The 26,619-nt window shown below is 35.1% G+C and overlaps 1 protein-coding gene across 1 annotated transcript in view; it reads right to left on the reverse strand.

Moving 5' to 3' along the window:
• The window catches only part of COL24A1 (collagen type XXIV alpha 1 chain), a 295,110-nt gene extending 285,117 nt beyond the window's left edge, over positions 1-9,993 (reverse strand). The window contains exons 1-3 of the mRNA XM_090268285.1: positions 9,984-9,993; positions 8,582-9,936; positions 931-984 (exon numbers count right to left, since the gene is read on the reverse strand). Of these exons, the coding sequence (XP_090124411.1) occupies positions 931-984; positions 8,582-9,936; positions 9,984-9,993 (1,419 nt within the window). The remainder of the gene's footprint in view (positions 1-930; positions 985-8,581; positions 9,937-9,983) is intronic.
• Positions 9,994-26,619: the final 16,626 nt, after the last annotated feature.

The raw sequence follows: 26,619 nt of genomic DNA on the forward strand, positions 1-26,619 counted from the left end.
ATGCAATTAGTGCAAAGATGGACTGGGTCCCTCAGAACAGTGGTATCCAGGGTCTACTGACAGAGAGGAAGAAGGGTAGTTGGTTTCTGGACAGGAGAGAGTAAGTAAAGTTTAGAAGACACTCTGGGAGGAATGTGCTGAGAAATAAAAGAAATAGTAAATAACACCTGGAGCCCAGTGAGCATTCATCTCAGGCTTCGTAGGGACAAGAGTTTGATGTGAATATGGACAACTTAAAGTAATATTTCAGGGTGTTTTTTCTTTACATTGTTTGTAGGATAAATAAAAATCAGGATAGAAACTGAATTATATATGATATTTACATTTGTCTTTATAATTCAGTCACAATTCTTTTTCTAGCTCTTTGAAGAATTTCAGTGAGTAAAACTCCACACTTAATTTTTGATTTGAAAGAAACTAATTCTAACACAGTAATAAATCTTTTGTTAGACCTATGTAATATGAGAAACTACCACTGATCCTGAAAGCAGCTTTTTCCTCGGGACAATTATTTTTCTAGTCAATAGCTCCACTATTTTCCACTATGCAACCCAGCAATGCGCTATTTTAAGGCAGCCCACTCCTTTATTTCCCAAAGTAAGTGAACCCCACCTTGGACTATCAACTATAGATGAGATCACTTTGTAACTAAGAGGACTGTTACAAGTAGTAACAGAACAGCCACTAATCTACAAATTTGATCATTTTTCTTGGGCATGTTCATAGGGAATGCATTGGCTGGGTGTTTATACTCAAATAAACAAGCTGTATCTGTTCCTAAGCTTCTCTTGAAATGGCAAAGTTATGGCTAAGTTTGAAGATCTGGACAGGTTTCCAAAGGGAGTACATACTGAACAATACTAGAAAAAAAAATGTACTGGAAAGTTACTAATTCTAGCAGCATGTGGGAAACGAAATCAACCTACTCACCCGTGGACCTCTCTTCCCTGAGGGACCTGGGATACCTGCTGGACCAGGTGGACCCTTGGAAAACAAATGTCAAGATATTAGGCATGATGATAGACACATCTTTTCTCACAAGTCTTATTAAGATTCTCACTTTTCTCTTTTTTCAGCCCCCAGTTATCAGCTGATGATGATTTTAAAGTAACATGAATCCCCTCACCCTCATCAGCAGGGCTGAGAGTTGAAACTCAAGTGTCCTCTTTAATCTGGGCAGAAATGGCAGCAGGAAGTCTATGACTTATGGTTACAGGCGCTGTATCTGGTTTCTACAGGGACCATAACTGGTCATTTTGTGGGTGATTTTTACCTAAATTTACTTTTGCTACTGAAGGAGGAATTCAATTTAGGGTTTGGAGATCAACAGTGACTAGTTTTTTTCAAACACATTTCTAAAGAAGACTTGCCTTGAAAAACTAAAGCACTGACCATTTTATGTTCTTTAAAAGAATTATACGAAGGATATAGGTGTGTTAAACTGTTATAATGAGATATTTCTAGCATATTCAGTAATAAATCTGCCTTATACAAAATGCAGTAAACCAGAAGATCACTAATAGAGTTAAATGGTTTGTAAAACAAAGTATGAAAGCAAAAATTGATCACATTTTTAAGTCTTCTGGGTTTTTAAAATGTTATTAAATATATCAAATAAGAAACAAATTACTTCTTTGCTTTCTCATATAATGTCTTAGGTCATCTTTTTTTACTTACTTTAATAATTAATTGTGGAAAAATAAATGTTCACTTGGGATATGGTTAGTACATATTCACCCATTCAGTCATTTAACTGTTATTGAGCACCCTGCTGATAACGGCATTATTCTTGGTGTCTATAGAGCATACCACCCTGGCTGGTTTGGCTCAGTGGATTGAGCGTCAGCCTGCGAGCTAAGTGTCGCTGGTTCGATCTTCCAGTCAGGGCACATCAGAGAAGGAAAACTCTGACTCCAAAAAACCTCCGCTGCCTTGCGGCATACCTCTTCAGGGGAAAGGCTAAGGGAGTAAACCCCGACAGAAAATCCGGAGCCGGAGTCCCTAAGGCGGTTTGATGTTGTAGTCAACACCGGCAACTCCTGTGGCGCACCTGAAGCCAAGCTGTATTGACTCCGTCTTTCCCTTGGACCCTTCAGCTGCGAAGAGAGGGGGGGTCTGCTGCATGGGCAACAGCAGACCCTCCATATCACCCTGCCCAGGCTCTGTAGCTTCAGCTTCACTGGAGAGGACACTCCAGCGTCATCGCAAGATGTCGATTCAACACGGGAGGAGACAGATACCGTGTCACTCCCGAGTTGGACTGCACAGCCATTCTCGGCGGTGCAGATAGACTCTTAAGAAGCTACACCATCGTCTCTCGAGACGGACGGCTGCCGACGACGGATAGAGCATACACATATTCCGTCGTATAAATATTCATTCACTATTGCAGTAAAAAAAGCATGACCTTTGAAATTATACACATTGAGGTTAAATTACTAGCTTTACCATTAATACTAACAAGGAGCATGACCTAATGAGCCTCATTTTTAGGTAGCTATTTTCTCTTTGAAATTTTCTTCTTTATTGATATTATAGTTGTTTTGCAGTTCTCTAATGCTCTTTATATATTTCAAACTGTCTATTTCTCTTTAATTTTTTTTCTTTCTCCTACCACCTAAGTTGATAAATAATATCTTTTATGCACTTTACAACATTGAGAGAGAAGTACTATTTCTAGTTAACCCCATGCTGAGGAATTCTCCTTCCTGAGCAATTCAAATGTTTTAACAACTATTTTTATGTGACTAAATTCCACTGTAAGTTGACTTTCACTTATTTTTTTAATTAAAATTTTTTTCAAGTTAGTTCTGGTTTTGCTGTTATAATCAGAAGTTAACTGCTGTTGATTTGAATTATGTACCCCAAAATAAGAACTAAAAATGAAAAACTAAATGGAAAATTAAAACAAATGTCTACTTTGGTTTATTGCCTTTCATACTACTTTATGGGAAAAAGAACACTATTCCATTCACATTGAAAAGGCAGTTAATATTAAAGTTGCTATTAGATACTGGGGAGTAAAAATATATTTAATATTGTGATAAAATATTTGTTGTTTAATGAGCATTAAATAAAAATCAATGTTTAATTATCTTCACAAGTTTGCATTTCCAAATCTTTGACAATAGGTTATTAATAGGCATTTTTCTAGAAACCACAGAGGCAAAATAATTTTATATGGCATGACTTCTTGAGAAGAATAAATTATTTCTTATAAATGAAGTTAAGTACTAGAAAAAGCTCTTTACCTTTCAGATTACTAATTCTTAAGAGAAAGTATAATTCAATTAAAAGAGCAATGGCTTTGCAATCATTCAATCTAGACTCAAATCATGCCTCAATCATTTACTAGCTAAATGACCTTGGACAAGTCACATTTTCTTAGCCTTAGTTTCCTCATCTTTAAAATATTGATAATTAAAATCTACATTTCAGGGTTATTGTGAGCATTAAATATTTTTCTATAAAATACATGTCACTATGTCTGATATGTAATGGTTAAGAAGCAAACTATAGAGTACTAATTTTTAAAAAGTGTATGTATGGCATAGCAAGCACACAGTATTAGTTACAATATTATTATTATTACTAGGGTAATATATATATAGTAAGGCAAATTTATTCACTACACCAATATTTCTAAGAGCTAGTAATGCCTGCTCAATTAACTTTGGAAGTTCTGCATCTAAAATTCCTTTTTAAAATGTGTTTACTCACTCAATGAGCATTAGTAAGCATCACGCTCTCCTAGAGCTTAGAGACTAGATTAAAAATACACACATATTAAGAGATAAACACATTATTATACAGTTTACTTTAGTGCGGAAGAAAAAAATAAGCAACCAAGAGAGAGATTAACATAGTACACCAAATTTATATTGTGGTACCATAGAAAGCTTCTCTGAGGAAGTGTTGAATTAGAACTAAAAGATGAATAGGAGACAATAAAATTTCACAAAATGGAAATTAAATGCATGAAGGCATAAGAAAAAAAACTGAAACATACAAATATTGTTCTTATTAAAGCACTAAAAGAAAGCTAATAGTGAGAGAAAGGAAAAGTGGAACATGATGAGGTTGCTGAGGTAAGCAGGGTCCAGAACACATCTGATTCACAGGTCATGATAAAGAGTTTCTGACTTATTCTAAGTGCTTTATTTTTCTGCCACTGAGAAGTTAAGACAGAAAAATGACATGATCTGATTCATGTTTTTAAAGAACCACTAGAGAATGTATGTAAAATAACATTTTTAAACTACCCTCCCTCCCTCAAAACCTACTGAAAGCAACAAAAAATATCAAAAGCCAAAAACGTCATCTCCAATGAAATGAGAAAAGAACCACAACCACAAACCACAAAATACGAAGATTATCTTCCAAATACAGAGAAACTTTGGTGTAAGAAAAGATGTTGAGAGTTGACCAAAAACAAAAAAAACTAACAAAAAATTTCCTCAGACCTCAGACCTTGGACAGGTTACAGATATATAAATATTTATTGGTTTTAAAAGTTCATTTGAACAATCCTTTGACTACAATGATAAGGTTTAGAGAAACAGGAGGGACACAAGCAATATAATTCAAGACCCAGTAAAGACCCAGTTCCAAGCAGCCAAAAGTAAGGAAGATAGAGCTGAAGAGGAAGAACCCATCATTTTTATCCTCTACAACCAAATCTCCTAACCTCAGGAGATTTCTAAGGCTAAAAGACAAGAACAGAAATCCTCATATCACTTCTCAGAGATCCTGTAATGCAAAGGGCTTCACAATAAATTGTACATGAGATGAGAGGAGAGCTGTCTCTCAGCAGAGGTAAAATAAATATGATAAGATGATGTTTAAGGCAGCAACCTAAATTTGAATCTGCGTACCACTCCACATTACTTCCTTTTGTCTATACCTATACTTTCCTAAAACAAATAGTGGGCCAAATAGAGTCATCTTTATTTTTAAAATTAGCAATAACTAGGGAAAAATCAGAAAAGGACCTATGCATAGGTATTGAGGAGAGTGGGAAGTGTGAAGACAGAAACACAAATTAAAAGTAGAGGAAAAGTATTTACAAGAGGAATTAGTTGCTCTATGCAACAGAGAAAAGATTCTATAATGTAGTTCACTATAGATTCAAAGAATTTCAAAATGCCAATTTTCTATAAAGAGAGCTCAAAGAAAAGTTGTAAGAGATAAAAATAACAACCGAAGTAATGAAATGTGAACCAGAAGAGTTTAAGATAGATATGAAAGAGCCAAAAAGAAACCATTATAGATGAAAGCCATGTCAGAAGCAATAAAAACTGATGAAATACAACTGAAAAATCAATAAAGGGATATGGATGTCAGATAACTGAATTCACACAAAATGAAATGGGAAAAAAAGCAATCAGATAAACATGATTATAGAGAAGATAAATACTTTTATCACAAAAGACATAAGCATATCAGTGTGCCTGAAGATGAACATTAAAAAGTGGAAAGGAAAAATGCTTGAGAATAATGGGAAACTTTTCTGTAGTAAAACAAAAATAATCTTCAGATCAAAGACTACCAGAAAAAGATGGACAGAACCTAATAGGTTTAAGGAGTTTCAAAGACAATGAAATAACTGCATGGGAAAATAGTGGGAAAAAAAACAGTTATTAAGGGTAGAAAATCAGGCTGCCCTCAGACTTCAGACAGTAACAACCACTTTGAGAAACAGAATAATTCCCACAAATTAATCCTTTTATCACCATCTAATCTCTCCTTAGCTGTCTAAAATCTATACTAGGATTCTCAAAGTTGAACAATGACTTTCTCATCAGAAGATCCAATGGATTTCCTCTACCTTTTCTCAATCCTCATCCTCTTTGACTTCTTTGTAGCTTTTGGCACTGCTGATCAATTTCTTCTCAAACTCTCTTCTTTGGCTTTGGGGATATTACACTATATTCTTCTCTCCCATCTCTCTACGACTTTACGTTTCTGCTTTTTTTTTTCTTTCTATAACCCCAAAGCAAATATTCCTCATGATTTGGGTCTTGACCTTTTGCCAAGCTCCTTTCCTTGAAATTATCCAACCTTAGAGCTTCAACTACAATATTGATGGGAAGACTCCTAAATATATATCCCCTGCCATGACCTCTCTTTTTCACTTCAGTTTCTTCAACTTTTCCAACAGCTTACAGAATTGCCACAGAACTTAAATGTTTTAACTTAGTTTCTTTTTCTAAAATCAACCTCCTTCCTTATGTATTGTTTTTAGTAATGGTATCATAATTCTCTCAGTATACAGGGTTAAAAACTTGAGTTGTCTCTGATTCTCTCTTTTTTTTTTTTCACTTCGTTTCCAGGTCTAATTAATATACTAGTTCTACCAAACCTTCTTGTAAAGTAACTCTTGAATACCATCTTTCTTTTGTATTTTCACTGCTGTAATCCTAATGTAACAATAAGATAACAGGAACTTCCTGTCTGGGCACTGCTATCAGAGTGAATCTCCTATTAATAGGTCTTCTTAGAAATATACAAAATTCCCCATTGAGAAGGTGGAGTTACAATTATCACTTTGACATTTAAGACTCTCCTCAACTTGACATCTAGATTAGGTCTTATATTTGTCTAACATTATTCAGCCCAACACTGTGAAAGAGTTTGAGATTTAGAGGAGGAAAATCTGGCATGAACTCCTGGCTCTATCATTTAATAGAAATGTGGTTATAGGTAAGTATATTAGCTTCTCTGGCCTTTAGTTTATTCAGCTGAAAAATGAAGATAATAATACCAATCTTATGAAGTTCTTTTAAAATATAAGATAATAAATAAATAAAAAGAGTGTCTGCCAAAAGGTAAAAACTCAACAAATGATAGTATCATGCTATTTTTCCTGTATAAAAATCTGCTAGTTCCTTTCACTTACCAAGATCATGTCCACTCTTTGGGACCCAGGTTATGACTAACTTTGTCCACAAGAACCTATCCTGAACAGCTCAGTCTTAGTGATCTTTCATAGAGGTCCCTTCAAACAATATTTTTCTTACCTTTGAATATATGCACCCTATACATTTAGTTTGTATCTCTCTGTGGCATTTATCTTGCTTTTCCATGAGATATAGTTATAAGTGTACTTCTAATAGCTCCATTATTGAAATGTAAGCTCCTTCTCAGCAGTGACTGTTGTCTACATACTCTGTGTTTCAGCCTTGTTCATAGGAGAGACTAAGCAAATATCTGTTGAAAGTTATTGCTTTACCTACCAATGTTGAAATGACTATTTTTGGTTTTATAGAAGAGATTAATGTTTATCTCATTATACTGTTTCTGAAGAATTGTTTCCATAACCATTTGTACAATATGACATACCCAGTAGCTCAGTTTGATTATTATTATGTTGATAATTAATTGTCAGAGCTGAAAAGAGTTTATTTTTCTATAATAATATATTCTTCAGGTTTTATTTTAAAACCTTTAAACATTCTTTCTAATAAGAGTTGCTCAATACCTAATAAATCATTTCAAATAATAATCTCAAGTAATAACCACAAAGGAAACATAAGCTAAGCAGGTGGCATCATCTTCTCTTATTCTACATTCTATGGTTTCTGGAACTAAACAAATGACTTGAATTTTATTTCCATCAAAATATACTTTGAGGTATATTTTGATCTTCTTGAAATTAAAAACTTAATTTCTAAAGACATTAAGAGTATTTAAGGTACAAACATAAAAGGCAAAACAATATTTCTAATGTTATGATTTTAAATACCTTTAAATTATTTAAATTATTTAAATACTTTTTAATTATTTAAAAATTCTTCAAATAGTTATCTTTAATTGTACCTACACAATAAAAGAATTACAGAGCTTAAAAAATCAGTCTGTTATTTCAGTTTTTTATGTATTAATAAATAAGTGACTTAGCTGGATTTTCCATTGACTGAACTGATGGGCTGACAGATTATTTTTTGTCTGAGGTAGATGGAGCTTTTATTAATCCATAAATGCAAATCGACTATATCATTAAAGATTAAATATGTTACTCTTAATGGAAATTAAAATATTTTACTTAGAATAATCAATGATTCACTACGAAATTATGTCTATCTAAAATAAAATTTTCACTCTGTTTTAATTCATTTGATACTATTGTGCTAAAAGGAAACTAAAATGATGTATTTAATGTATTTTTCTTTAGTCTACTCTAACTTTTATATCCTTTTCCTAACATGACTATGCATTAAGTTTGTGGTTTAAAAAAAAAATGTTGATCTATACTTAGCAGTTGAATTAGTGGTTTAATTTCATCTGAACAACAACAACAACAACAACAACAAAAAATATATATATATATATATTACTCACCACTTTACCAGAATTAAGTAACCTTTTCAGCCTGCCAATATAAACCAAAAAGAAAAAGTACAATATTTGAGCCAGGGTTGCATTCTGGTTAGATGTGTTATCGCAACCATAAATTCGATCACCATAGCCAAGATACATTTCCGAAACAGATCTGATCTGTTCCATATTGTTCCATCTAGAGAATTCTTTTTAAACACATGGTAAGTTAGTGCATTAAGACATTTAAAAAACAACAACTTACGGGAGGTCCAGTGTCCCCTTTTGGCCCTCTCAGATTCTCCATTTCGATCATTGTATTAAGATCCTCATAATAATAATAATAGTCATAAAGCTCATTTTCATAGCTATTTTCTATAGTATAAGTAGCATCAGGATCGATTTCACCTTCCTTCCTTAGATCAAGATGATTATCCACAGATGGCTCATCTGTTGCTGTATACAAGGTTGTATTTAAAATCTGTTGCAGTTCCATGAGTTCATTAGTTTGTAGATTTGCTGTGATAGCCTTCTTGAGATTAGTAGCTGTATCTTGTTTTCTATGTGGAAGAACAGACAATATCTTCTTAAACAGTGACAGATCAGTTACTCTATCATTATGCTCCGTGATGTTGCTGGACACATTTGAGAGAAAACTAAATTTCTCCTTGATATTTGTTCTTGCCTCACTGAAGAGATGATGGGTCACTGACAGGTTTAAATGTGTCTGAGTATGCTCCTCGGTGATTGTTTCCTTTTCCTGACTCCCATGGCTCACAGAATCCACAGCAGAGACATCCCCTGGACGAAGGGAAGTTAACTGAGGTCTTGATGTCTGGTGTTCTTGTTGATTGTATGCTATGGCAGACTCGTTGTTTATGGTATTTGGAATGTTTTCACCTTTGATAAGTGTGTCCGGTGACAGTACTTTTTCACCAAATTGTTTAGACAAGGGAGAGTTTTCTGGTATCTTCGTTGTTACAATAGTTGTATGCAAAAGGCTTGTCCCAGGGTGACACTGCTGTTTCATGTGTCTGCAATAGTTTGCAGATGCTTCTGAAGCAGGAATAATATCCAACTGACATACTATTCCTTCAAAATGGACAGAATTATTATTCATACTTCCTAAGGTAAACACATTGTTAGAATCAAATGTCTGAACTTCTGAAAGAGTCTCTCTGCTAAAATATTTCTTTCCACACTCAACAAACATTGAGACAACTTGGTTTCTAATAGTGATGGCAAATGAATGCCATCGCTTATCATGAACACTGTAGTTGAAAAATATAGACTGCTTTCCTCCAAGGTGTACCACTAATTTTCTAGGTAATAATTGAACTCCTAATTGCAGTCTATTTTTATTTCTAATGCTGAAGAGAAATGCGTTGTTAACTCTATGTGACTGTAACCCAATTAATATTGTAAATGGATGTACTAAGTTGACTGGTAAAATTTTCATGAGAGGCGACTCAAAATAAGTATCATTTGTTAAAATGACACCTGATTCTGCTAAATGGACCCCCTGAGGTAATGGTGTAGATGATGATGGTACAGCAGTCACTGATGATGAATGTCTTACATCTTTGCCTCCAAGGCCTAGTTGATGAAGAATATCTATGCCTGAAAATTAAAGAGAGAGAGAAAGAGAAAGAAAGAAAGAATCTTACTCTTTTGCATTCATGTGTTCATATAAATGTTTGGGTATGAGATAATCTTCCTTGTCTGTATCAATAGTAACCCCTAAAATAAACATCTTTTATCAATAATTAATTTCCAGGTAATGAGAGACACAAGGAGAGAGAGTTAAATGTTATACTCCAGAATTTTAAAAATTCACACACATATGACCCAGTACTCCAGCACCCAAAATTTAATTAATAAATAAATGTTCTCTCATTTTCCCAATCAATTAGGAATCTCATCTGTTACAGTAATCAATATTATGTTCAAAGATTCCCAGATGTCATTTACTTCTTTAATTTAGAACTTAGAATGTGATGTCTTCTATATTAAAGAGAAACTGGGGAATACACAAAAAGTAATTTGTAATTTGGAGACCATTTTATAAATTAAATTATAGTTCAAAAACTAACCATCTAGGAATAAACAAGTGACTTAAGAGTTCTCCCTATGCCTAATACCTTAAGTGTGTGTCAGACATAAAGTACTCAGTCCCCTTGAGAGCTCCTAGACAAGTGAACTTAAATTCCTATTGCTTGTGATCAGCATACTTTTTTACCCTTACCAGGTTTTGCTTTCTCCCATATTTTCCTCAGTCCTCTACAGTAATTTTTATACAATCTGTAGGCTTTTTTCAATATTTATTATGTAACATATTATTTATAATATGGATTTTATATAATTATAAATTTTCAGGTTTATTTTTATTGTAATGTTACTAATTATATATTGCTTACCTCCCTCACCCAGTTAGAAACGCTGGTAAGACAGATTCTATTCATTATTGGATATCTACTATACCTGCTTTACAAATAGTTCTAAAATTTCTGAATGAATAAATTTGCCCCACCAAAATTCAATCAGATGTAATATTTATCTCTAGAGGCCTATAAAATTAAATACCATTTGTAAAGAATAATAAATCATTTCTTAAAGATATAGAACAGCTTTGTCAGCCATTGATCTCCATTATTCACTGGGTTATAACTTTCCCATCTGTACCTTTGTACATATATTGTATCATCATTTTTGACAGGAGATGTCAAAGAATCATTAATCCATAACTGTGATAAGTAAGGAAAAATAAGAGTTTTTAAAGATTAGCCAAGAACATTGTATATCATCTTAGTTTCCCTTTTATAGAAAATTAGAAGCTATTTGATAATTTATGTTTATTACAAATAGCAAACATAATGGCAAATGTCATACTCAAGTCTGGCAACTATATACAACAACGAAATTATTACTGAATTTCACTCTTGCAAAATCTAACAACACAATTAAAGTGTTTTTGTATTAGAGTGCTTTACAAAACACAGAAGTGTTTTAAGGTTAGAAACACCATCATTTATTTATTTAACAATTATTTATAAAGTAGTTGTAATTTAGTAATAGTTTTAAATGATATAAATGTTTGCATTTAGGGGTACAAAAAATCAATATCTAAGATACTGTATGAAAGCGTCTTCCAAACTCTTCCACTAAAATATTCCTAATAGCAGTTTAGAATTATATGCTTCCCCAGGAATTTAGGAGAATATTTTTAAAAGGCCCCATAAAACACACACACACAAAAAAAATAGCTTTGACTTCTCATGTTTCTAGAATTATAACTTCTGAAAATTTTTAATTTTACTCATAATATGGCTGTTTATTTTAATATAAGAGAAATTACCACCTAAATCATCTAACTAGTCTCATCCCAAATCTTCAATGAAAATTTACACTCCTGAAACACATACCATACTTAGTCTGTGACTTTGGGAACTCTTGCCCAATGCTACCTGCCTCTAAGAGTATGCATATCTCAGTGTAAGAAGTAAGCTATGGAAGAAACACTGTTACTGTGGAAATCATAATGCTTAAAGAATATATAATCATAAAGCATGTGAACGTTATCAATCTATGATGCAAGATAGGCTATTTTTACACATAGGAAGATTTGCACTTATATAGTATGGTATCAAGGGCTGCTCCTTACCAAAACAAAACCTCTTCTTGCATTTAACAATAACCCTTGCTATCTATTGCCTCAAAATTCTGATTCTATTTAAAGGAAATAAATATTTTGGGGAAGAGTATTACTTGAAAACTTTAGAATACACACATATATATACATAGGATATAGTATACATAATATATATACTATTCAATTTAGTATTCAATAAATTTCCTGTTATTGAATGATCCTTGCATTTCTAAAAATCTAGTTGATGGTTGTATATTTTGATATTATACTACATTTTATTTTTAACATTGTCAAATATTTTACTGAGCCTATTGGCAGTTTTTGTGATAGTCAAAGATATGGTGAGTTTTTGAAATAAAATGGGAAATATTTCAAGCATACTAAAAAAGTATATAATTTCTATATGTAGAATCTGGATTGAATGTTAATATTTTGCTTTATTTACTACCATTCTCTCCTTTTTTTGTATTTCATTTGTTTGTTTGTTTGTTTATTTATTTATTTTTAAATTTATTGAGGCAACACTTGTTTATAAGATTATATAGGTTTCAAGTGCACATTTTTATAATTCTTGAAGGCTGGTCTATGGTTTTGCTCTTATTGTACTATCTTTATCAGACTACAATAGTAAAGTTGAATTGTTTTCTGTAGTATCAAAGTTTAAATACTTATAGAACTATGTTCTTTTTCTCTAGAGTTAGATAAGCTCAAATGCAAACTAAACTTATCATACTGGCTTTTTCATTGATAGCTCTTTCCTTTCTTAATCTCTTTAATGTTAATTAATTTATTCTCATTTTCTACTGCATCTTGAATTAATTTTAGAAATTTATATTTTTCTATGAAGTAATAACTTTCTTCTAGACTTTCAAATGTATTCTCCAGATATCTTCATGTAATATTTTCTCACAATGCCTTTTTTTTCTGATTTCTGTGGTTCTTTTATAATTTTCCAGTGTTGAATATTTTGCTACTTTTGTTCTTAAGGCAGCATCATTATTGATCATTTCAGAAGTATAGTCTTTGGATTTTTATCCTTTCTGGGTTTTTTTTTTCCCCTCTCTGTTTTCTATATCACTAACTAATGTATGCATTTATATTAATTATCTTATTTTGTTTTGGTTTATTTTATTCTTTTTCTAATTTCTGAAGATGAGTACTTAGTTCTTTATGGCATTGAAGCTATAAATTTTCTGAGTATTGCTTTAGATGTATCCTATAGAATGATATGTGGTATTTTCATTTTGTTGTTTTTCTAGAAACTATGTAACTTTTACTTGTATTTTCCTATTTACCCAAATTTTTTAATTTAAAAAAATTTAAATTTCTAGTTACAAGGGTTGTTTTTTGGTTTTATTACTACATTCTAACTTAATAGCACTGTGATAAGAGAATACTATTTAATCTGCACTTTCTATTTTTGAAACAGCATTATAAATGGTCAGTTTTCAATAGTGTTTGATAAGCACTTGCAAAGGTGTTTCAGGGTACAGAACTTAATACTAGTTAGCTAAAACTCACTGTTTCTTATTTATATACTGTATATCCTTATTTATTTTTATACAACTAATCTGTCATAAAGTAACAGGTAAAGAAAATTTCTTACCACTCATATATTTGGCCTTCTATCTCATGTGGTCTCAGCTTTATGAATATTGATGCATATAGAGTTTTGATGCATTTATGAATGTTATATATATACAGTCATAATATTCATTTATTGGTTTAGTATGCACCTTTTTATATTATAAAAGAACTTCTATGTGTGGTTTAAAATATTTTTGGTATAATTTCTACCTTATCTGGCATTAAAATGAAGTCCCCTTTCCTCAACTTTCTTTTTGTTTGCATTTGTCTGATATGCCTTTGCCCATGCTTTTATTTTCACATACTTGGAAACAGTGGTTTAGCTAAAAAGGAAAGAGTTTGACTTATTTTCTGATCTAATCTGAAATTTTAAATTTCAATATCAAAATTAAATCTACTTACACTTATTTATGTGATGGCTTGTTTAATGTCATTTTTCTTTGTTTTCCCAATAACTTTTTGTTTCTTTTGCTTTGGTTTTTTTATGTAGTTCCTTGAGATTTAGAAATGTTTGCATATTTATTATAAGGGTTACCTTTAAAATTATAAATGTATACAATGTCTCTAACCCTCTTTATTTGGACATATCTCTTACTTCTTTTCTATGAACAATGTTTCTTTTTCCTTTTTCTCCCTTTCCCCTTCTCCTTCACCATCTCATATTACTCAATGGAATTATCTTTGTTAGTATTTACCTTTTCACTATCAAATATCCTTAGAGTATTTTTATTGAATGATATTATTTAATTCTTTTCCTGGCTGGTTTGGCTCAGTGGATTGAGTGTCGGCCTGCGAGCTAAGTGTCGCTGGTTCGATCTTCCAGTCAGGGCACATCAGAGAAGGAAAACTCTGACTCCAAAAAACCTCCGCTGCCTTGCGGCATACCTCTTCAGGGGAAAGGCTAAGGGAGTAAACCCCGACAGAAAATCCAGAGCCGGAGTTCCTAAGGCGGTTTGACGTTGTAGTCAACACCGGCAACTCCTGCGGCGCACCTGAAGCCAAGCTGTATTGACTCCGTCTTTCCCTTGGACCCTTCAGCTGCGAAGAGAGGGGGGGTCTGCTGCATGGGCAACAGCAGACCCTCCATATCACCCTGCCCAGGCTCTGTAGCTTCAGCTTCACTGGAGAGGACACTCCAGCGTCATCGCAAGATGTCGATTCAACACGGGAGGAGACAGATACCGTGTCACTCCCGAGTCGGACTGCACAGCCATTCTCGGCGGTGCAGATAGACTCTTAAGAAGCTACACCATCGTCTCTCGAGACGGACGGCTGCCGACGATTATTTAATTCTACCTATGAGCTAATCAGCAAACTCAATCTCCTTCCTGTCTTTTTTCTGTCTTGTACCATTCCTACAATGAGAGTTCATATGGCATTTACATTTTGTTCTGTTCCCACATTGTCCTCTGATAAATAGAGCCAGCTTTTGCAGTAGTGTTTCTCAGTCATCTCCTCTTTGCTGAAGTTACTCTTTATTAGTTTCCTCAGATCAGTGTATGGGAACATTTTCTGAGTGTTTGTTGGAATTGCTGGTAATCTCATACCTTAAGTTTCATTAAACATTCTTTGCTGAGACTTTATGTCTTTGAATTTCTTGTGGATATGGTTCTACATCAGTAGGTGCTGAATGTCAGAAAAGTCAGAAGTCAACTATTTTATTTTTCCTTTTAAGTGACTTGATTTTTTTCCCAGCATGCCTAAAAGAACTGTGCTTTATCTTTGAAGTGAGTGCAGTGATTTTATTAGGATATGGCTTCATTCTGACATTTTGGATAAATGTTTCCAGATACATAGATTCAAGTTTTGTTGTTGTTTTTTACTTCAGAAAAGTTTTCATAAATTATATCCTTGATACTTGTTCTATTTTATAGTTTTGGTTTTCTTCAAAAATTTCTCATATGAGTATGTTGAATCTCCACTGCTCTTTCATATCTATAATTTTGCTGTAATATTTTAAAATGTTCTTTATCTTCAGTTCCATTTATTTGACTTTCTCATTTCTATCTTTTCTGTGTTTCTTATGATGTCTAATATCTTTGTGCTCATTCAAATTTCATCTTGCTTTATAAAAAGATTTTTTCCTATGATGTTTCTGAGTTCTGCAAGCTCACAATTCATATCCTTTTAATGTCTTACCATCTTTTCCTTTTCCTGAGTTCATATATTTTGCTTTATGACCTTCCTTCATAGAGGTGATGTTTCATGTGCACATTCTTATTTTTACAGCTTTTCCCTACATTTTACCTTGTCGCATCTTTCTATAGACTCTGTGCCAACTGCTGGTAGTCACTTAGTATTTTATATCCCAGAAATTTATAGAAGGATGCTGGGGGGGAAAGATGAAGGCCCATGCCTTCCAAATCTCAAAATCCAAAGGCTCTATTTCAGCGTTACCAGTTTCCTTCTCAAACGACTTCCTAATATAGCTCCATCTCCTTCTCTTAACCAAACCCAGTCCAGGGGGTCTTCTACAACAAGCCCTGCTCACCATCCTAACTGTCCTTCCCCTGTATCCACTCCCATTGGTATATGCTTAAGAATGAATTTTTCACCTCAAGACAGATTTCCCCATTTTCTGAAGTAGGTCCCCAGTGAGTCATTTAGCTATTACCTGTGCTTCTTTCTTGTACTTCCTTCTGGGAAGCTTCTGTCCTCCCCAGATTCTGGGGCACCTGTTTTATTCAAGGGCTAAAGGTTAAGTTCTTCAGGGTGTGCACCTCACCCTAGGGAGTTTGGTTTTGCTGGTGCTTTCTGACATCTTACTATTCACTTTACTCCATATGGCATCTGCTTTTCTCAGCATATTTTGGGAGTCTGCAGATTGTATCAGTCCCCTAGTTTTGCTGAAAATGGAGTTTTCAGGTTTATTATATCCTTCACCTTGTTCCTTTTATGGGACATCCATAAACAGAAGTGGGATTATAATATCTCATGGTTTCAAGTCTATACTTAAACTCTATACTCATTTTACAGAAAAAAATCTGTGGCCAAGAGAGATTAAATAACTTGGTCAAAGTCACAAAGCTGATAAATAGTAGAAGTAGATTTGAGCCCAATCAGTCTGACATCAGAGTCTGCAATCTTGGCTCCACCATGCCACCTCACAGCCACTGAATTCTCCACACCACCTCACATGTCCCTTGACAAGCCTCACTAATCATAGCAAGGCTATTTCTACTGCTGGCCCCCCACCCCGCCCCGCAAAAGAAATCTAAGAGTGGGGAATATTCTCTAGGTAGCTGCCAGAGTAGGCACCAGAGGTAAAATTTAATTACTATTCTAGTTTTAAGTTTTCAAGTCTTAGTGTGAATCTGTTTAGCAAATGCTTTGAGCAGATGTTGATAGAAGGGAGAATAGAGAGTATCTCTTAAGGATTAAAGACACAGATGAGAGGAAGTATGAAGAACAGGAGAAAAAAAAAGAAAGGTCTCTCTCCAAGGACAGACTTTTTAACATTAATTTAGGCCTGGCCCTATAATCACAAAATTGCAAATTTGAGATTAAAGTTAGATATTTGGTACCAATGAATACAGCAAGGAAAGACTTAGTTGTCTATCCTAAGTTACTTTTCTCATGAGTGGCCCTAACCACAAAATCAGTCCAGTTTGTGTCACTAAGGAAACCAGTTACCATTTTAGAAATGTTGATTATCAACAAGGCATTTTATTCAGTGCTTTGAATTTCTTAAAGAATAAGAATAGTAGCATTTATTAAACTCTCCCTATGTACCAAGCGCAAGTCTAAGAACTTGACTCTATTAAGCAACATAATCATTTTAAAAACTCTACAAGGTAGGCATTATTGTTAACCCCATCAGAGAGTTATGAAAACTAAATCACAGAGAATTTAACCAATTTTCCCAAGTCACCAAACTCGGAAGTGCAGAGGCAGAATTTGAACACAGGCAGTCCTCTAGAGCCAATCTCTTGCACGACAACTTTTTAGGAATGCACGTGTTACCTAACAGCAGAACTGACTGTATCTCCTTCACCACTTTACTTCTTGTGTGTAGAATAAATTGTGGTGTTACCAAGGCAATGTCTTGCTCTTTTTTTTACAGTAAACACCAAGTTTAATGACTTCATCCAAACCATGGTTTCAACAACCACATATGCTGACTCACAAAACCTCTCTTCTGGACTGACATATCCAATTGCCTATTGAATTTATCCAATAGAAATCAGATGTCCCACAAGCACTTCCAACTCAATATACATATTCTTCACTAGATTTGTTCCTTTTACAGTACTGCCTCTCTCAGCGAAGAGCCCCATGTCCACACCAGGTGCCAGAGTAATTTTTTTGTAGTGTAAATTGTATCATGCCACGGTCCTGACAAAAATTCTCCAATGGCTCCCCATTATACTAAAAATGCAATCCCAATGCTTCAGATGGTGTGTTACACCTATGTCATCACTTCCCTTCTTGTCCCCTGATCTCATCTCCTTTCGCTTTATCACATCTTACTTTGCTCCAACCAAATTGGTCTTTTCTACTCCTTAAAACCACAAACTCATTTTTAATTCATGGTGTTTGCACATATTGTTCACTCTGCTTAGAAAGCTCTAAACCTTAATTCATTCAGATCTAGGCTCATATGTTACCTCTTCAGAGAGGCCTTCCCTAACCACATTACCTAAAATATAAAATAGTCATCCTCCTTGCCCCAGTGACTCTCTAATGTCTTTGCTTCATTTTTTCTTTATAAAGTTGAAAAAATAGGAAAAAATTATGTATATATAATTTGTATATATACTTGCCTATTGCTTAGCTCCCTAGTTGAAGTTTAAGTTCAGAAGGTAGGACTTCATCTTGTTTTACTGTTATATTCCAACAAATAGAACAATGACTAAAACAAAGCAGGCTCACAGTAAATATTGCTTGAATGAATTAATCAATCCTATCATCTAACCCAGAAACCTAGTCATCATCTTTGATACTTTCTTCCTACCCATTCTCCATATATTCTCAGTCACCAAGTCCAACATGAGCTTTAGCTAGGCTCTCTTTACTCTAAGTCAGATTATAATATTAGCTCCTTGATAGATTTCTTTGCCTATAATAATACACCCTTGTCCAGTTCATCACTCATACTGCTGCTTGAGAAACCTTTCTAAAATGCAGAACAAAATGAACACTTAGTTCATGACACTCCTTTCTATAACACATCAATAGTTCAGAACTCAAACTTCTTATTTCAGCCCTCAGGCCCTTAAGAATGTAACCCCTGCATACATTTCTAGTCTTAATCCTAATAATCTTTCCTCTTTTTAGTTTATGTTAAATGTCAAATTTGATAAAAACCCCAAGATCAGAACAGGAAGATTCAGAATGCAGGAAAAAAGAATTATACTCTAAGCAAGAGAGTTCATACTAGAAATACAGTCGTCCCTCTCTATATCGCGATGCACTTATCGTGGCCTCACTGTATCACATAAGTTTTAAAAATATCATATTTATTATTTATCGCAGATTTTTCACTATATCGTGGTATTTTGCAGTACTGTATACATATGTTGTTAAAGTTACATAGGTTTAAGAGTGTAGAATATGTTTAAGAACATAAGTAGGTATTCCAGCCAGGATGGAGGCATAGACAAGACACACTGCATCTCCCTCCACAACTAAGAAGGAATACAACTACCTCAAAACTAGAAACAATCAGAAGTTCCAGAAAATCAAACTGCATGGAAATCCAGCAAACAAAAATATAAAGAAGAAATACTCATCCAGACAGGTAGGAGGGGTGACGCCGGGGCAGAGAAGACACAGTGTTGTGGCTGCAGCAGCAGCAGCGGCAGTGGCAGGCTGGCGGAAAGCACAGTCACATGTTTTAAAAAGTCAGGAGGGACACCTGGGGAGCATTCCCAGTTCCTCACCGAACCTAGCAGCTCACAACCCAGTACCAGGGAAAATTAAGCCTCATTGCTTCTGACTGCAAACCAGTGGGGGCTGGGGTGGAGGCAGAAACTACTGGTCTATCAGCAGAGTCCACTTGTTTAAAGGGCCCCCACGGTCCTAGAACATCTGCAGACCCACTCACTCTCGGAACGACGGCTAAGGCAGCAGCTAGAGGGGCGCCAGGCCAGTGTGAAAGTGGGAGAAGTGCCTGGAAAAGGGGCGAGTGCTGGGCAGGCAGCATTGTTCCCTCTTGGACCCCTCCCCCACACACAGCGCCACAACATGGTGAAACAGGTCACCCTGTACTGAAAAATCCCTAAGGCTCTGCCCCTCACAATATAACAGGAGTGACAGCTCTACCTGGGACACAGAGGCAAACAAACACAAGAACCTGTCAGAATGAAGAGACAGAGAAGTATGGCCCAAAAGGGGAAATGAATCAAGGTTCCAGTGGGAGAACTAAGCGACGAGTAGACAGCCAATCTAACAGATGAGGAAATAGACAACCTAACAGATGACGAATTCAAAATACTGGTGATTAAGATGCTCACAGGCTTGACAGATATGCTTGAGTATGGCAGATGCATAAGAGAAGAAGTGAAGGCAATAAGTGAAAGAAAAGAAAGTCCACAAAAACCAATGGTGAAGGGAAGGAAACCAGGGTTCAAATCAATAATTTTGAACATAAGGAAGAAAAAAACAGTCAACCAGTGCAGAATGAGGAAGCAAGAATTGAAAAAAATGAGGAAAAATTCCCAAATTTTGTGAAGGAGATGGACATACAGGTCCAGGAAGCATGGAGGGTTCTGGGCGAGCTGGACCCAAAGAGGACCACACCAGGACCTATCGTGATTGAGATGTCAAAGGTGAAAGATAAGGAGAGAGTCCTGGGGACAGCAAGAGAGAGATGGAGAGTTGCCTACAGGGGGTTGCCTATAGGAGTATCAGCTAATTTCTCAGAGGACACTTTGCAGACAGGAAGGGACTGACAAGCAGTATTCAATGTGATGAAAGGCAACCTGCAACCAGGACTACTCTATCCAGCAAGGCTACCATTTGGAATGGTAGGGCAGATGAAGTGCTTTCCAGACAAGGTAAAGCTAAAGGAGTTCATCATCACCAAGTCATTATTATATGAAATGTCAAAGGGACTTACTTAAGAAAAAGAAGATCAAAACTATGAACACCAAAATGACAACAAACTCACAACTATCAACAACTGAATCTAAAAAATAAAAACAAAATGCAACTAAGCAAACCAGAATAGGAACAGAATCATAGGTATGGGGATCATTTGGAGGGTTATCAGCTGGGAGGGGTGAGGGGGAGAAATGGGGATATGGTGCAGGGATTAAGTAGCATAATCTACTGGTACAAAATAGACAGGGGAATGTTAAGAATAATATAGGAAAGGGTGAAGCCAAAGAACTTATATGCACAACCCATGGACATGAACTAAGTGGGGTGGGATTCCTGGAGGGAAGTGGGGTACTGGGCAGACATGAGCAAAGGAGAAATAAATTGGAACTACTGTAACAACATAATCAATAAAATATATTTTTTAAAAAAGAACATAAGTAGTGTTTATAAAAGTGTGGAAAAGGTTAATAAGGGAGTGGGAGAGGTTAATAAGGGACTGGGAATGGTTTAGAAATGTGTGGGAAGGATTTATAAAGCCTTAATATATATAAATACTAAAATAAATGTAAGGTTCCTACTTTGCAGATTTTCACCTATCGCAGGGGGTGGGGGTCTATAACATAATACCCGTGGTAAGTGAGGGAATACTGTATAAAAGAAGCATTAAACAAGAATGAAGTATTCATGCTCTTTCAGTCTGTGGATGTCTTGTTTAAAAAAAAATCTCTTTTATCATTTACCATCCTCATACTTCCTAATTAAAAGACTATAAGTTCATTCTAAAATAATTTTGCATTGATTTTTTGCGTGGAACTGTGTGTGTCTATGATACAGTTTATGAGGCTGAGCAGTTTAGCTCATTTAAGAGGATCCTTATAATTGAATGGTATCATGGCCATATTGCAAAACTCTCAAGTGAATGGATCATTAGGACCCCCATCTTGATCCCGTTTTTCAAATCCTTCTTTTTCACCCTTTCCACAATGGCATCCAACTGCCCAAAGAACAGTCCTATCTTGGTCCTCACTTCCAGTGAAGTAATCTATAAGCCCTTGAATGTTCTTGCCTGATAAAAATATCTTTGTTTATATGGGGACCTCTGATCATACCAGATAGTCTATAAAAGTGATTTAAGGTGAGGGTTTTGGGTCATGTGATATCAGTTCAATCTGAGGGACTGAAGACAGGTCAGCTGCAGGAGCAATCAATCACATCCATATGATGGATTCTCAATAAGGACTCTGGACAAGAGTGCTCAGGCAAGCTTCACTGGTCAGCGATATTCCACACACACTGTCCCATTTTATTGCTGGGAAAGTTGGCACTGACCATGACTCCCTTAGAAGAGGACAACTGGAAACTTCACATGTGGGAATTGCCTAGACCCTTGGACTGATTTTAATCAGTATCCTTTTCTGCAATAAACAACTGTGAGTGAAACAGATGTTATTGAGTTCCAGGAGTCCTTCTAGAGCAATTTTGAGCCTCAAGGTGGTCTTGAAGACCCTCAAGCTTGCAGTTAGTCTCAGAAATAAGCATGGCCTTGGGGACTGCATTTTAACTTATACTAGTCCTTACATATTTTTTTCTTTAATGGTATATCCTCTCACTCTATGGCACTCTTGTATAGTTAGTAGTATTGATAACATTATCACTAGTTAGAATTCAGTAAAGTGGAAAGAAGGAAGTAGAGAGAAAGGTGAAAGGAGAGAAAGACAGAAAATGGGGAGAGGAAGGAAGTGAGAAAGGAAGAAAAAAGAAAGAGAGGGAGGGAAAAAGGAGAAATCTAGTCTCAGCAGACAATAAAACTATTACTCATACCCAAGTATTTGATTCTAAATCCAGTGGCTATATAATTGACTCTATGGTAGAGTATAGTATATGCCTAAAGACATAGCTACAAGAGAACCAATGGTTACACTTGTTTTACAAGTACAAAATAACTGAAGAACCATTTTACCTGTCAATACTAACAATATTTTATCACAAATTGGAGGAACAAGGGAAGTATTATGTTTACCCCTCAAAAATAAGGTTTTTTACATTTCTTACTCATTAATAGCTCAAAATACCTTTTAAAAGGTTATCCAATTTTAAATAAAAAGTATAGAATAATAATACTTAATGGAGTACAATAAATAACAGTGTTAACTCAGTATTAAGAACTTAATAATATAGCATAGCACTTAATTTTTAATGAATTCTCATTGTTCAAAATTTTTGTATATCTGGATCAGTTAAGCTCCAAAGCTCTAGTCTTTCTAGCTAATAGGAATGAAAAAATGATTGTTTAAAATAAAATTACTAAAGTTGTAAACAAGAAAGATTATACAGGTCTCAATATGCTTTTCCTTTCCTTGCACATTTATTCAGATTGACTAAATTATCTACATAATTGCCCAATATCTACTTTCTATTGTTATATGTAGTCTAACCTCAATAGCTGGTCAATGCCTGAATCAAGACTCAAATATAGGCTTCCTGGCTGCTAGCTCACTGAGTTAGGAAACTAAAGAAAAGTATTTAAAATCAACTGTTTTATTTTATTTTTTCAGTATTATGGATATGAAATATTTTTTCTACTAAAACTTATTGTATGTGAACCATGTAGCAGGCATGCACTGAGCACTTTACATGTGTTATTTCATTTGATCCACACACATTCTAAATCATATGTAGAAAGAACAATGATTATTTTCACTTTAGAGTTGCTAACAATGAGGGTCAGAGTATTTTAGGCACTTGCTCAAGGAAACATAGCTAGTAAGCATTGGAACCTGCACATAAACCCAGGCTTCTGGCTGCAAACCACCTGTGCTTTAGCACAGCTGTCACACTGGGTATGCAAAACGTGGCAACTGCAACTTTAAATTATTCTTAATGTAAATAACATCTATTCTGGCTAAGGAGATAAAAGCAAACTTATTCATAAAATGAGCAATGCAGCTTTAACCTGTGTGTAAAATTTTTAATTAAGTGTCTATAAGGGCTTTTGGCAGAAAATACTTGGCGTCACTGCAGTGAAAATGAGCTGCTTTTCTGTTAACAATAAACACACTTTGGATTAATTTTCACAGGAAATACTCTTCTCAAAGATGAGTATTCTACACATAAATTACTTCTATACATCAGGATATCTACACGTGTGGTTTTCATACCTTGGGATCATGAACCTGAGAAAGCTGTGCATGGTGTAAGTTATCACGCAGAGCGGCTGCAGCAATGCCGTCGCACAGGCAGCCAGCCCACCAACAGTGACAGAGCGCTGAGGGAACTAGATTGTGTTTGATAAGAAAAGGGATCTATATCTGTCAAATTCTCAGGAAACAGTTTCAAATAATTCATTTTTTCTGAAGTAAAATCACTTATTTGTTAGGGTATACCCAAAACTCAGTTATAAAATAAATACAAAATTTATATTTATTAATAGTATATTTGAAATGGTTTTGTTAGTTGCATTAAAACTTAAAGGAGTAATTGAAAACATGGCAAGTAGCAGATGTTTACCTCTCCTCAGTCTTAAAATTTCACTAAAATGAGAACAAGGAAATGTGGTTTAAAACTACATGGGCAAACTAAATGGATAGAAGAGACAATAGCAGGTAAGAGAAATCAACAAAATATTAAAAGGTGAAAAGTAAATGAAGGAGTTAACATGCTAGAGAATACTGAACACTAAAGACTTGAAGAGGCAGGTGCTAAGGACAAGCAGGGCAATTTACATTTCAAAATCCTGAAAAGGCTTAAGAACTGAAGGCACCAAATCACTGCACTCAGGAGAGAGGCAAGAGTCTTCAAACAAGGGAGGGAGGAAGAGATGAAAATCTATATAAGAAGCTTTGAGAACATAACAGAAGGCTCAAGCTTACTTATGTAGAAATATTGAATCAATCATAGTAGAACATAGAAGAGAAGCACCATAATGAGAATAAGGGGATACAGTTAAATTCTACATATTAAATGGTGAGACAGCCCTCTTGAAACCCAGCAAGAATCTCTTTATATCACATCAATAACAGTGGCAACCAGGATTATATTCTCAAAGATATTGGAGGATTCTTCTCTGAAGAAACTGTATAACCTTAGCCAGTTGTGGTCCAAGAACAGAATAATCAGCTAAGACCTACCTCATCACCCTGTATGTAAAATATAATAGTTAATAAGCCTTCTCATGCAAACAATTTTCAAGCATATTTCTAGTGTTTTACACAGGCACACAGGTACAAGATTTATGAAGAATGTTTCTAACATAAAAGCTAAAATTTGTAGGAAACAAAGACAATGCAGAAAGCAGAAGAAAAAATTTTTAATTACTCTCATTTTCAGAGTAGATATTGCATCAAAGAAAAAGGTGCTTTTTTTTTAAAGGAAGCAACTGACGTGAGAAAGCTCTAAAAATTTTTAACACAGCAGAAACAAAAAACTTAAATGTTTGTAATAATGACTCATGAAATTTTAATACAAAATAGAATAAAAAACAAAGATGGGAAAATAAGAGCTTAATCCACAAAATCTAATATCTGACCATAGAATTTGCAGAAAGAGCAAATAAATACAAGGTCTGTCCAGAAAAGTCCAGTCATTGTTAATATAATGAGAACAGTTATCACAACATTGATGTAACTTGGCACAAGGAGAGTGGACTGAAATGTGCACGTGTGAGCAATGACGACTTCACTGTACTAGTCAGTGGGGGCAGTAGACACCGTTGAGTGAGCATGTGTACTGTGTGGCCATCCCATTCCAAATGACAGTGAGTAGAGCAACGAATCTGCATTAGATTTTGCATTAAGTTTGAACATTCCTCTGTGGAAACTATTCAGCTGATTCAGAAGGCTTTCGGGGACAATGCAATGACTGCAGCACAAATAAAAGTGTGGCACAGATGCTTCAAAAATGGTTCAGAATCTGTTGAAAGTGGTCCATGTTCTGGAAGGCCTGCAACAAGCAGACACCAGATAATGTTGAATGTGTACGGGCTGCAATCAACAAAGATTGGCGACTGGCAGTGTGAGAACTAGAAGCTGACTGGGGTTTCCAAAAATGACTGTGCCCAAGATTTTGATGCAAGATCTTGACATGAAATGTGTCATTGCAAAATTCGTTCACAGCTTCTGCTACCAGAGCAGAAGGAACATTCTGCAGCAGTTGCAAATGAGTTCATTCAGACTGCTACCAATGAACCAGATTTCCCCAAGAAGGTCAAAACTGGAGATGAATCTTGGGTCTATGGCTACAATCTGGAAATGAAGGCACAGTCATCCCAATGGAAAATGCCTGATTCTCCACACCCAAACAAGGTGCGGCAAAGTCGCAGCAAGATTAACTATGGTTTTTGATTGGGAAGGTGTTGTCCATCACAAGTATGTCCGTCCAGGCCAAATAATTAATAAGGACTACTACCTCAATGTTCTTCATCGGTTGAGAGTTGCAATATCATGAAAATGGCTGCAGCAATGCTCAGTTGGTGATTTGACAGCTTCATCATGACAATGTGCCCGTTCATGTGTTGCATCTCATGAAGAGTTTTTGGCTAAACATCAAGTCACCCAGGTGACTCAGTGCCACTACAGCCCAGATTTGGTGCCCTGTGACTTCTCGATTTTCCCAATACTAAAATCACCTTTAAAAGGGAAGAGATTTTAGACCGTCAATGAAATTCAGGAAAATACATTGGGGCAACTGATGGCAATTCCATTAAAGGATTTTACAAAGTGTTCTGAACAGTTGAAGAGATACTGGGAGGACTGTGTGAGGTCCAAGGGTGCCTACTTTAAAAGGGACTGAGGTGTCATTGTCCTATGTACAATGTTTCTTGTATCTTGTATCTCCTTCAGTGAATGTCTCTATTTTTCATAGTACATAGCTGGATACTTTCTGGACAGACCTCATATGTCAGAGAGAAAGAGCTAACAAAAGAAAAGGCCAAGAAAATTAAAGATGTTTCCACATTGAAAGGACCTACTGAATGCCCAGAACAATAAACTGAAAAGAGACCCATACCAAGGCATATGATTGTGAAA

This window comes from Furipterus horrens, unplaced genomic scaffold (genome assembly GCF_987537825.1).
Source record: "Furipterus horrens unplaced genomic scaffold, mFurHor1.1.pri manual_scaffold_3, whole genome shotgun sequence".
NCBI classification, from domain to species: Eukaryota; Metazoa; Chordata; class Mammalia; order Chiroptera; family Furipteridae; genus Furipterus; species Furipterus horrens.